The following is a 13,405-nucleotide window of genomic DNA, read 5'->3' as shown; positions in this document are numbered from 1 at the left end:
CAGTAATGTGGTTTATTAACCTTCCAGCATAGACTTTGAATTTCTAGAAACCGAAGTTCGTTTACATTCAAAGGGTATAATGTGACAGATAAGTAGATAAACGGAATTTTCCAAGGCAACCGAAGTCAGTTATGCAGGCTCTTGTTATTGGGTTTGGTACAAATATTATGAAAACAGTCTGAGTTGATCAAAAAAAAGTCTGATTAAGTAGCTGATAATTTGTTTGTGTTTGAATGCTTTGTTTAAATTATTTTCTATGCCACATGACTGTATTCCAGTACTCTACAATAATTTATTTGTCAGATTCATTAAGGTTAACTGACTGGCATTGGTTTTCTAGAGAAAAAGGTTATACAGAAAGAATGGCATTGGTTTTCTAGAGAAAATGGGTTACACAGAAAGAATGAGTTGGCCAAAATTATTTTGATGTAGAGACTGTCCAAGAAAAGAGACATTCTAGAACTCGAAAAATGAATCACGTCGTAACGTACGGTTATTTTCATTCGTAAACTTACATAATTTTTATAGAAAAATCCACATTAGCATTCCATAAATCCTGAATTTTGTGTAAATTATAAGTTTATTCTCCGCCTTCAAACACATATTAAGTTTGAATGTCTGCTTTTGATAGGAAATCTAATTTAGGTTCATATGAAAGACTGCATTTTCTGTTAAGTTTATTAGAGGAGGTCGAGGTCTTACTAATGGAAAAAAAGTCTAAGATGGAGGCATTTGTGACAAACTTTAACTTCATAATTATCTCGATTTGGATTTCTATAACTATCAAAAGTCCACCATGTTGTAGAAAGATGTCATTTCCATTGTGTTCACGTAAAACCTAAAATCGGAGCGATTAACGAATCTGAGAATAAAACCTTTTACACCCTAAACAATTGACTATGTCTGTCAATAAATGGAATCAGAAACTTAAGAAAATTGAGTATAAATAAGATTTTCTCACGTGTCTCTTCTTCATCATCCTGTACATAGAAGAACTCTTGGTGCTAAAACAATATACACTTTGTTTGATAAAAACAAAAGCAGACCTCCTATTTCTACAGAAAAACACTACTCTGAAAGTGAAGGACATGCTAGACTGGGCATCTTTTTGACTCATCACTACTTATTGGATTTGTAGAGTGAGGTGGTGGACAATCTCCTTCATCATCAAAGGAAGCAGGAAAGACACGCGATTGTACTGATCTGCTGCAAGTGGATGTTGGTGGCTGTTGCTGCACCACCAAAACTGAAAATGTAAAATCTGTAGCGGCTAGAGTGTCTCCGATGACCCCAAGCTCAGGGCACTCCACCCAATCTGCATTCATTAGGCCTGATAAAAGTGGTGACTCTGGATCATGGTGGCAACCCACAATCACCAAATCAAAACCATCCTCCATAGAACGTATTATCTGCGTAGTTTCAGACCCGTCTTTCACAGTCTCCTCTCTGTACTGGTTTTTCTCCTTGCTCATTGCTGCACTGATCGTGTACTCACGTAACAGTTCGTGTTCAGGATTAATCTCCCCCTTTTTGGTGTGCACTGTTTCGTGTTTGAATCGAACCAGTGTGAAGCTGATATTCGGATGCTCGGCCATGCGTCTGCCATAGGCAAGTGCCTCCAAATCATCCACACCGCCGAAGAAGAGTAAGGCAATACGATAAAATGTCTTCCCTATTACGAGAGAGGGGTTACCACCTAGTTGGCCGCGGTCAATCAGGAAGCCAACAGAGCAAGGAGCCTTGTTCATGATTTTGCCGTTGACATATTTAATGGAACGGTTTGTTGCTCCCACTGATCCAAATATTGTCCATTGCTTGTGGTAAGGAAGGATTACAATGGTGGTACTCTTGTCCAGTGCCAAACTGCATACGTCGTCATGCATACTTGAATACGGCGCAATTGCATTGAAGTGCTGCACCAGAGCACTCCCTTGTTGGCGCTGCTCATATCTGTTGAAGGCGTTGATAATGTGTTCAGAACTGGTGGCCTGAGATGTAACTTTCTTCAGATGGTAGTGGGGAACAAGCGAAGCGACTGCATGACCAGTGAGTTCACTCAATTGTAGAACAAAGACTGTAATGGGATTGAACCTTGTGGGATTAGAGGCTTCAAGGAGGTTTATGAGGCCCGGGACATGTTCTTCGTTTTGGATACAGACCAAAATCCGGAGCCTGCTGTTGTTGCTAGAGTTGAGAATGGTCCTTCTCCCGTAGGCTGTGTACCTCCTCGATGGATCGTAGAGACGACCTACCATAATTCTGGCAATGCCGGTTACAATCAGCATCGTAATTAAGAGAAGGCCAAAACAAAGGTCATCCATGATCTGTGCAAGATTGAATAAGCAGGTACATAAATTAGCAAAATAATGAAAAGCCCACAAACTTTGCCAATTGGAAGAAACAAATATACAGAACAAGATAGGGCAGGGGGTTATCGAATCACCTTGCCGTCCCTCCATGCATTATATATAGCAACATCGATGATGCCTTTGCAACACATGATTAGAGCAAGAGATGTAGCATCCCGGAAAGGAACTCCGAAATAAAGTGCAGGCAGAAGTGTGCCCACGAACTTCCCTACATATCCCATAATGATGACTAACTCGGTTATGGCCAAAGCTCTCCGTCCTCGGAAGGCCATTAAGTCTGTAGTCAAGCCACTAATCGCAAAGAAAACGGGAATGAACAGCCCATTTGTGATGGTGTCGAGCTTCTTTACCACGGTTGTCGCTATCGGTGGTCCTTCAGGCAAGACAATGCCCAACAATAAAGGGCCAAATGCAGGTTGCCGGCCAAGATACTGGCTACAGAAGGCACACCCAAAGACAAGTACAAGAATGACAAAGAAGTGAAACTCCTCCAACTGTTGTCCTTCTGGGGTTTTTTTGGTTAACCATAGTATGAAAGGCCGCAAAACAAAAAGAACAACAAAAACAAAGAAGACCATCCAGAACATAGATGATAACGAATTCCATTTGGAGTGTTCGCGGAGCGCACCAACTGTTGTCAAAGTTGTAGCCATACACACGCAGCACAAATCACTGACCATCGAGGTGTAGATGGCTAAGCGTCCCAGTTCCGAATTGAGAATATTTAACTCAGAAAGGAGGCTGATAATAACAGGAAAGGAAGAAAGGGAATTCGCTGTCACTACCACTACAAGGCCAGTTCTTAATGTCTGGTCCATAGGCATTAGGGAGCGCATGGTCAAGTAGGACAAGCCACCAATAACATAAGGCATAGCAAAAGCCAGGCTCCCTATTAGTGCAGCATTAGTTCCTACCTTTTTCAGTAAGTTCGCATTCAACTGAACTCCTAGTATGAAGAAGTGAAGCATGAAACCCAAATTTGCAAATATTTGAAGAGTCACTCTCCTTCTGGAGGGAACAAGTAAGGCATAAACGTCACGTACCGCCCTAGAATGGTGGGACCTATTATAATACCAGCCTGGTTGAAGTAAATCATCACATCACTACAATCAAGACATATACAGCAGAGCAAAAGAACAAGAACAATCGCAGGCAAAGCAATTTGGATCATTCTAGTTGTGTAAAATGGGTATCTTGTATTCTTAGTTTAAAAAAGAGGATTAGCAAAACAGCCTCAAGCTTTTGATAAGTTCGCAATCATCCATTTACAAGGCTGAAAACTGTTTAATCATTCTCCTTCTGGGCAATCGATCTGGCGGAAGAGTTAATTGCTACTATCATACTTTGTAGGCATTCCTATATTGAGATAGATGAAGACTATGTTTCTTGCAATTGTCTTACTGTTGTAGCAAGTTTACATGAAGCTGTCTACCCTGCATTACCTCAGCATGAGAAACTTGTGAAGTAATTAATATATGAAGTCAATTACAAGTTTGCATCGATATGATTTTGACTCAACTTCACTTTTGGTCTGTAATATTTTAATTTGATCAATTTACTCTTACATTTACACATTGTAGCAATATCCACACTGCATTTAAATTCTAATTTAAGTAAGATAGATCGGTGACCACCATTTAAACAGAGGTTAACAATTAACATTGCCACAATGTGCAAACAATAGGGTATAAACTGATCAAATTGAAACATTAAGAACTAAATGAAATTCACTCAAACTTGAATGCATGATAGTAGTGCATGGCTTGACTTGGCGTCTTTCCTATCTTTCTCTTTCTCCTTTGATTTAAGCAATTTGACCCTCGGTTTGACCCCCATTGATAAATTTTGTCATGCAATACATGTTGGTGTATACTATTGGTTGAGAGAGAGAGAGAGAGAGAGAGAGAGCGGGAAGAGCTCACCAAAAGTTGTGCCATCATCATACTTTGTTGAACAGGCCTCAATACAAAGTAGATAAATCTTGAAACAAAGAAAATTAGAATGGTCTGGACCAGTAGAACAGGCAAGGCATAATCAAAAATGTGGATGTCATGCCATAAACTTTTGGGGCATATTTTGTGGATAGATTGGCACACCAAAAATTCTTCGGTGTAGGGCCCAGTGACGGTTCCCATACTCATTGCTGTGGCTTACAGAAAACGACAACTTCTCATAGAACATAAGGAAAAAGAAACAACAAACAGAATAGGGAGAGGGAAAAAGAAAGAAAAAGAAAGAGATGAATGAAAAGAAAATGAGACCAGATGCTGAGAGAGAGAGAGATCATCAAACCTATTAATAGAACATAATGTAACTATCAAAGTTAGCCATGCGAATACAGAGACCTTCCATAATATTCGGGAGAATGGCCCCTCTCCACTCAATCAGGCTTTCCTCAATTTAGCTAAGATGTGATCCCCAGCTGACATATCGGCATCCAACAGTACAGTCATATACTTACCTACTATTTGATCAACGTCTCTTAGTGGTTACATTTTAGAAGTGACTTGAACCATCATATTCTCGTGATAATTACAAATGATCAAGGGAATCTGAACCATGCCAAACACAGAGAGAGCGAGAGAGACAGAGAGACAGAGAGAGAGCAGAAAGTGAGCCTTAATGGTTGCTTTATATTCGATTATTTACTTATTTAGCTTCAGGTAACCACCATACCTTGGGGAAGTGCCAGGGAATCAACAAGTTTCCACTCTTGTCCGTCAATTTGTAATCATATTTAACTAGTTTCTGAGCCAGAAATACCCAAATAAAATATGTTCTCATCTCATATCACATAAGCATAATGTTGCAAAATAAATACTGCATCAGTACAAAATTTAAGCAGAAACTTGAGACGCCAAATCAGGGGAAAAGAATGAACCATCTCATTGAATATTTTTCATTTGAACTAACAAAAGAATCGAGAAACAAAGAAACAAGAATCCGACCTACACACTACAAAGAATCAAGCAACACCTAACAGAAAGAACTCTAACTAGTATGTTTCCTGCAAGACTACAAGTCAACTATTAGTCAATTACCGTACACAGGTCACCAGTCACCACCATTGATGTACAAGAACTCCAGTGTCTCTGAGCTTATTGAACAGGTCCAAGCATTGACCATACGTCTTCTTGAACTTGGGGCTCCTCTGACCCGGACAACATCTCTGCCATCTATTGTAATGGCACTCAAGAAAAATCTCATCAATCAAACAAATGGCACCAGTCTCAATCAACCTGGGAATCAAATGAAACTCAGTCCCTTCCACATCCATCTTCACCACCACAAAATCTCTCTCAGAAACCGTGTTCTTCAACCAATCCGCGAAATCAAACCCCTCAATCTTATCCACATTATCCCCATAATTCGACGAAGGCCTCACCGGTTGAACCCTCCCCATTCCTCTACCTTTTTCCACAGTTTTCTTACTTGGGTCTCTTGTGATCTCAAAGAACAAGGTCTCATTCCTCACCCACGCCGCATAAGGCAAAAGAGAAACCCCTTTCTTTGTTCTATACTCTTCGTGAAATGTCTTATCAGCCTCAATTGCATACACCTCAAAGCTAATGTTCTGTTTTGGGTACTGTTTCTTGAACCAACTTCCTATACTAGACCCATAGCTACGAGCCCCAACATCAACATAAACGTACCTCTGCTTATAGCTAATGTCCACCATTGAAGTTAAGTACTTTACCTTCTTCAAGTTCCTTTTCAATGCAATCCAAGGTTTCAGTGGCTCTTGCTCTATCAAAGCCTCTGCCTTGCTCACTATTTCTCGCTTATACCCTGGAACCGAGCATTTATAACCGGAATTGCCACCAGAAGATTCAGCCTCTTTCTTCATCACAACCTCGAGAACCGACGTCGTTTCCAGGCCATCGATCTCGCTCGACCGAATGAGTCTACAGCAATTGAACAATTGGATAAAAGAATTGAAGCTGTACGAATCTTTAGCCACAATGTGAGCCACGAAGAACCCGCCCGGTTTCAGAGTCCGACAGAGCTCATCAGAAAAATCCACAGGTCGACCCGACCGGTCCAGACCCGAGAACTCGAAATCGAACGTGGCTTCATCGAACTGCTGGCGGTGGGCCTTGCCGGCAACGACCAACGGCGGAGAAGCGTTCTTGGAGACTCCAATGGAGTCGACGAAGCCGTTTTCTTTAAGTGCCAGGACGTCCTCGCCGGCTAGGGTTTCGACGCAGAGGGTTTTGAAATTGGGCGAGAGAAACCCATCGGCGATCAGGCCTTGGAAAATAGCCGAGTAGTAATCGACTGTTCTGCGCCACTTCTTTGTGGTCCAGAGCTCGGGAACACGTGGCTGGGTGGATCGGCGGACACGTAAGGCCTCGCCACCGCCGCCGCGGAGTTTGAGGTTGTCGGGGAAGAAGTAGAAGTCGTTGTAGCCGCACGACTGGCCGGCAAGTGTGATGACGTAAGCGAATCGGACGGCCAGGACCAGGACACCGAAGCTGAGGATCCGCACGAGGATGTTCCGTAGGCGGTTGGGTTTCCGTGTGGGAGGATCCATGATCACGACGAAGTAAAATAATCAAAGAGGATTCTGTTAAAGCAGGACAGGAGGAGGAGGGCTTGAAAATAGAGGGAAAGTCTGGAGGGGTAAAATGGGAAAACTAATTATCTTTTTGTACACGTGGCTATTGAGTATTGGCTGATTTATGAATGAGTCGGCGGATGGTATTATAGCCGTTATGCTTTCTGCCGCCTTTGTTTTTGTATTTTCTTTTTTTTATTTTGGGTTGACTTGAAAGATGGAGAAGTATTTTCTTTAAATGAAGAAATCAGAATTAGAATTCATTCAGAGGATCAATTTTAATCAACGATTTAAAACAACGAGGGGGAGAAACCGAGGAAAATATGGTAGAGGATCATGAAGTATTTATATAAAAAATAGCTAAGCCTTCCCTCATAACTATTTTTCTGGCAAGAGAATTTATTGTTATATTGAGAAATAAAATCAAATATGTTGAAATTTTTGAACTAACTCAACCACTACCTGACTGACCTTCACTTCTAGAATGTGTTGGATGATAATATTAAGTGAAGAGAGAGATAGACACAAATATATATAGATTTTGTGACAACACGAAATCCATGACAATCCCCTAATAACTTTTGATCATTTGTGATATCAATTGTCGTCTAAAGTGCATTGTATTTCCAACACCATAAATTCGTTTTCTACTTTTAATTTAAATTTATGATATTAATAACTCATCTAATTATTTCCCGGATCTTTGTTCCTATCTATCCAACATCTTCACCTATGCGTACCAAGTTGTATTTGATTCCATGTATAGAATCGAACAATTTTTATGAATAGTTCACCCATTCCAAAATATCGTGCACGTAAAAACAAGATCACATACGTGAGCTGCTTGTGCCCTTAAACGATCATGCAAAAACCCAAACAAAACAAAGCCCTTTAATTTGGCTTCATTTTAGAACTCACAAAACGACAATTTAACAATCTAAGGATATCTATGGAAAACCGGTTTTAGATGATGAAAAAAGGATTAAAGAATAATTAATTTTAAAAAAAGGGAACAAAGAGGCGTAACATTAATTAACAAATTGAATATAAAAATGGATTAAGAAACACCAACGCATAATGCAGATAGGGAGCTACTGCTTTGGCCAGTCGGTGGGAGTACGTGTGAGCGGGCCTCTGGGTCCCATTTCCCCCCCAACTTCGCACCGTGTGGCTCACGCTAGCGTCTTGCTCTTATCATCACACCCATGCTTTTTAAAATACATAAAACAAAAGGGTTAAATTGCACAAATTATCCATGTCATTGTCAAGTGTGGGATTGTACTCTTTTATAGCGAAGAAAACTCTTTATTATGTTTTTTTTTTGTTACCAATTTCAGTCTATTTGCTTAGGTTTACACATAAGGTTTAAAATGACTCTTTTACCTCTGAAAATTTGATTAGAGTTAAGGGTTTGTTTGAAACTGCTTATGAAAGCATTAAAGCATTTTTTGACAACCAAAATACTCATAAGTAGAAAAATTTAAAAGCGCTTATGGGTCATAAAACCACTACTATACATTGTGCCATAAGAGTTTGTTTGAAATCGCTTTTTAAATACCAAAAAGCACTACTCTTCCTCAGAAATTTAACAAAATTTATAGGTCATAAAACCACTACTATCTATTATTTAGTTTCATTTTTTCTCATATGAGCAACGTTGACATATGAGCTACATCATCGAAACAAAAGAGGATTTGTGCAACTTAACCAAAAGCAAAGTGTCATGGAATAGACCAGAATGGCTATATTATACCACCCAGGACCCAGTTACTATGAACGCGGCATAATACAAGTTGGGCCCACCAAGTGACCGACCAAGAAGACTCCATGTGTGAACATAAAAAAAGAAAGAAAGTATACAAATTTGACCTTGACCAACTTGTGCACTAAGTAATGTAATGTCCAGCTCCGACATATTTGACCCATTCAAACCTCTGCTTAAGATGTAACTGATGACGATTGCATATCTAATTAAAAGCCTTTGCCTGAGAGTTTGTGGTCACTTAAGTTTAAAAATGGGCCCCACAACTTGTACAGAGAGAGAGACAGAGACAGAGAGAGAGCAGGGAAAAAAAACAATAGGAACAGTTGCAAGAACAGAAAGATGAAATCCAAAATTCATTGTTATACACTATGAGCTAAAATGAAACATATGGGGTACGAAAAAAATTGAATTGAGGCTCCCTCACTGAGCTCGCAAAGAAAGCCCCAAAACAATTAAAATAATAATAATAAGATACTAAGAAACTTCTTTCTATGCCCATACAAGTTTTGAATTTACAATCCCTGTAAAAGAATGTACAAGCACAAAAAACCAAAAATGAAAAAAAGAAGGAAGCAATGAATGAAATGAACCTGACTGTGTGTGCTTATTGTAATGACTATTGGTTTTTTGTTTTTTTTTTTATCAGCATAGCAATGATTCAAAAAAGGCATCATCTCTTGGCTCTTCCTTGGTTTTAGAAAACATGTTTTCATTGAGCTGCGCTTGGTTCATGTATGACCCCATAGAGTTATCAAACCCTGCAAATCCGAAACTCCCGGGGCTCTGCAACATCTCTAGGGTAAAGGGTGCTTGTTGCCCTTCTGATGTTTGTTGCCTTAGGTTGTTAGTTTGATGGGCCACAGGCCTCATTGCTGTGGCTACATTGTTAATGTTGTTGTTGTTTGGTAGAGCCCTATTGACAGAAGCATGGCTGCCGCTGCCACGAGCTGCCGGAACATCATGGTTGTGCTTTCCTTCATAGGTTGTGATCACAGCTCTAAGATCATGAGAAGCTCTCTCAACATGCTTTCTCACTGGACATCCTGGATTTGTGCACTTGTAGTAGCTCCTGCAATTTCAAAAATAAAACACACCCCAATTAGCAAACAAGTTACAGAATCTAGTTTCTTAAAGGAAGTCCACTTTTTCCCAAATGCAGAAGTAAAAATTCACAGCATTCACACTCATCAAAAGAAAACTTTAGAAGAAAGTGTCTTTTTAAAAAGAAACTAAGATGTTATCTAGAAGAAGGTACATATAAAGAATCCACTTTGCGTGGCACTTTTTTAATATCTTCTTTACAAAATGAGACTTAATTTAGTGATATGTTTTCCGGGAAAAGTGTCCAATTAGGTAGAGACTGAACAATGGCAATAATAATATTGAATTATCAAAGCAATCCATCTTTCAAAAGTTTGAAAAAGTATATATCAAAATCATGACCAAGAGGATCTTTACCTTGGATTTGGATTGCCCTTTACCACCTTCTGCCCGTACTTCCTCCATCTGTACCCATCATCTAGAATATCAATATCACTGGTTGTTTGAACTACAACTCTAGGCTCTCTCACTGTTCTGCTCCCAGGAGCTGAAATACCTTCATTATCAACATCCTTTTTCCTGCATAATCATGGAAAATCACAAATTAATCACACACAAAAACCCAAAAAACTCAATGGAAATACTTCAACTTAACTCATCAAACACAAAATATTGTTCATGCATTAATAAATCAAACTTACCATCTTTTGGCATTAGGTTCATCTTCATCAAATTCATCCCCTCCTCCTGACTTGCTTTTCTGAGAACTCTGTTCAAAATCATCATCTCCCATCGAAATGGATGAATTTTCTGGAGTTCCAATGGAATCCATTTGTGAATTACCATGATTGGCAAAAGACTGATCTGGGATTTCATTGGTGTTGGGATTAGAAGCCTGAATTGCATGCGAAGAATTTGATGATGATCTTCTAGTATTCTGTGGCTTGGGATGGTTATGGTTGCCCTTGTAAACTATCTCAGTGATTTGCCCATCCAAAGACCTCTCTACTTTCTTCTTAGTTGGGCAATTGGGGTAAGTACACTTGTAATAGCTTCTTGGATTTTCACTTCCCTTCACTTGTTTTTGACCATATTTTCTCCAATTGAACCCATCATCTGACTTCCTGCTCAAGGTCTGAGATGTTTGGTGGTTGTAGTTGCTATACTCAGATTGGAAACCACCATTGGCCTGACTATTATTTTGGATATTGGTGGCCATTCCAGATGATAAGCTCTGCACAGAACCATATTCAGGTTTCACCATACTCTTCCCTGAGGAAAAATCATCTTGCTTTTGGGGTTCTTGTGCCTGAAAGTAACTGTTACTCCATCCCTGTTTTTGTGCCTGAAAGAAAAGCAACAAATTAGTAAACAATTCAGAATATCTAACAAAGAAAAATAAACAAGTGAAAATTGAAAAAATAAAACACCACATACAGTTTGAATTGTGCCGTTAGAAGATTGAAACATTGTTGATGATGAAGTGAAGGGTCTTGTTTGTGTTTGAAAAGAGAAATCTGAGTAGTTCTTGCTTTCGTGTTTAACAATCTGCTGGTTGTTTCCAGAATTGGCCTTCCAAAAGGCCTGAGCTGCAAAACTTCCGGTAGTTGGAGATGGAAGAATCTGCCCACAATAACACAAAATAAGAAATACCCATTAGTAAAAACATCAAAACAAAACCCAACAATTAAGCAGCAAAATTATCAAACTCAAAAAGAGCAGTTAAAAAAAACCAGAAGACTTTGACTCAAAGTTAAAACCTTGTTAGCAAAGTCCAATCATTTGGTCTCAAGGGAAATGAAAAATATTTTCTTATTTTTTAACTTTTCTTTTCCTTTATCCCAATTTTCTCGAAACCCAAACAGAGCATGTTGCAAAACCCAAGAAAACAGATTCAAAATACACATATAACATATACATACGTTTGAAGTGCTTAGGAGGACAGGAGAGTCGAGAAGCTCAGCTGGGCTCAACCCAGCTGGGATTGCGAAGTAAGAAGAGGGAGAAACGGAGGGAGGAGAAATGGGCAGCGAAGGAGGAGGAAGAGACTTGAATTTGGGCACACCAGACCCAGTACGTTCTGCTATTCGATCTGCTAGCCCGCCATGGCCAACATGTTGAACTATGGTGTTGGTGCTGGGGTCTTCATCTGTGCCAGAGGCTAAGAGGTCAGAGAAGGAGGTGGTCATGAACGGGTGCGTCGAGAAAGTGAAGGTTGGGTGTGAATTTGCAGAGGTGTCTAAGCTCCCAGAAGAGGAGGCCATAAAGGGGGGGGGTGGAGGGGAGAGAGAGAGAGAGAGAGAATTGAGCTTAGTAAAAGAGAGAGCTTTTTTGTGTGTTGAAAATGGATAATAATAATAAGAGATTGTGGAGAAGAGAAGATGGTCACGTATCGCATAAGGCTCTTCTTTGTATTGGGGAGCTTTCTCAGAAGCTCAGGGGAGCTTTGACCGTTGAATATTTTGCCATTTTCTTTCTTCTTTTTTTTATTTATATTTTTTTCTGGTCAAAGCTCGTGGGTTTGACTGGTTGGCGGCTATAGTTTTATGTATTTATTTTTATATGCTGATTTTAATTAAGTTAATTAATTGTATGTAAACCAATATAATACATATCCCCATTTAAAATACATATCCAATCATCTATCCACTCTAACGGTTGATATGGATGTCCTCAACTAATTCAATATCTCCTCCTCTCTTATATAAATGTTAATTTGATGAGTTATTAGAATATACTTATATTGTAAAAATTAACAATTTCAGTATTATTATTATTTTTGCAATTATTTGAAATTTTGGTTTAAATATATTTCATAACTATATGGTTCCTTTTCGCTTTCAATAAGTACCTACGTTTATTAAAAATTTAAGATGACAAAATAAAAAGAGGGGAGTTTTACCTCTCCTTTTGTGAGAGTTTTTTACCTTCTTTTTTTTTTAATGAGAGTTTTATTTGTATTGTTATGGCTTGGTTTTTCAAGTTTTATCTTTATTTGATTGTTCTGAGTTTGCAAATTTTAGTTAGGATGTCTATGCCAAAAAAATTTCGATCATGCGTGATCGTTAATGGATGCGTACTAGATTGTCTCAATTTTCATATTAGATCGTTTCGTTATTGTAATGACCTTTTTGTGGCTAGTTTGTATTGGTCCTTTATGTCTAGTTTGTATTGGTCATTTGCTGTTAGTGACTTTTTTGAGCTGAATTATTAATGCAATTCCCTAATTTCTAAAAAGAATAGAGAAGAGTTAGATGAACTACATTAAGCTAATGCATAATTAAGAGCATAAAATAATATTGTGGTCCATTAGTAGATACTTAGGTGCTAAGAGTTAGGAGTATATAACTTATAAACTTGTACAATACTCTAAAGGAAATTACGCAATTTAAATTAAAACTTTGAAAGTAACATGATCTTTTTGTCCAATATAATATCAGCCGGTTCATATTAAAAGTTAGGAACCCCAAATTTCTTCTTGAGGATTATCCACACCAATTAGGATAGTATGGTGTGAATTTGAGGTACACATGACATGCATTAATGGTAGGTTTTTCTTTTAATTTCTGTGACAAGTGGTGGGAGAAGGATGGTACTGAGATATTTACAAAAGTCGTGCAATCTAGAAGATGCATGAGTCATCTCATAGACGTATACCGCGGTAAAGGGGCA

General features: G+C 38.9%; 3 protein-coding genes across 3 annotated transcripts; all 3 read right to left on the bottom strand.

Annotated features, from left to right (window-relative positions):
• Nucleotides 1-947: 947 nt before the first annotated feature.
• LOC103335328 (cation/H(+) antiporter 14-like) lies at nt 948-3,572 on the bottom strand. The gene is made up of 2 exons (XM_008238369.3): nt 2,444-3,572; nt 948-2,324 (listed from the first exon to the last, which is right to left on the bottom strand). Exons 1-2 carry the CDS (start codon nt 3,335-3,337, stop codon nt 1,092-1,094), a joined length of 2,127 nt encoding a protein of 708 aa, XP_008236591.2. The 5' UTR covers nt 3,338-3,572; the 3' UTR covers nt 948-1,091.
• A 1,682-nt stretch (nt 3,573-5,254) lies between these two features.
• On the bottom strand, nt 5,255-6,924 carry LOC103330643 (uncharacterized). The gene has a single exon (XM_008233277.2). It carries the CDS (start codon nt 6,901-6,903, stop codon nt 5,428-5,430), a length of 1,476 nt encoding a protein of 491 aa, XP_008231499.2. The 5' UTR covers nt 6,904-6,924; the 3' UTR covers nt 5,255-5,427.
• A 2,091-nt stretch (nt 6,925-9,015) lies between these two features.
• Nucleotides 9,016-12,112, bottom strand: LOC103330550 (WRKY transcription factor WRKY24-like). The gene is made up of 5 exons (XM_008233180.3): nt 11,656-12,112; nt 11,171-11,356; nt 10,435-11,078; nt 10,151-10,312; nt 9,016-9,761 (listed from the first exon to the last, which is right to left on the bottom strand). The coding sequence occupies exons 1-5, from the start codon at nt 11,995-11,997 to the stop codon at nt 9,335-9,337; spliced, it is 1,761 nt and encodes a 586-aa protein (XP_008231402.3). The 5' UTR covers nt 11,998-12,112; the 3' UTR covers nt 9,016-9,334.
• Nucleotides 12,113-13,405: the final 1,293 nt, after the last annotated feature.

This window comes from Prunus mume, linkage group LG1 (genome assembly GCF_029339155.1).
Source record: "Prunus mume cultivar Tortuosa linkage group LG1, ASM2933915v1, whole genome shotgun sequence".
NCBI lineage: Eukaryota > Viridiplantae > Streptophyta > Magnoliopsida > Rosales > Rosaceae > Prunus > Prunus mume.
Note: the sequence above shows the minus strand (reverse complement) of the source record. Positions and strands in the feature narration are given on the sequence as shown.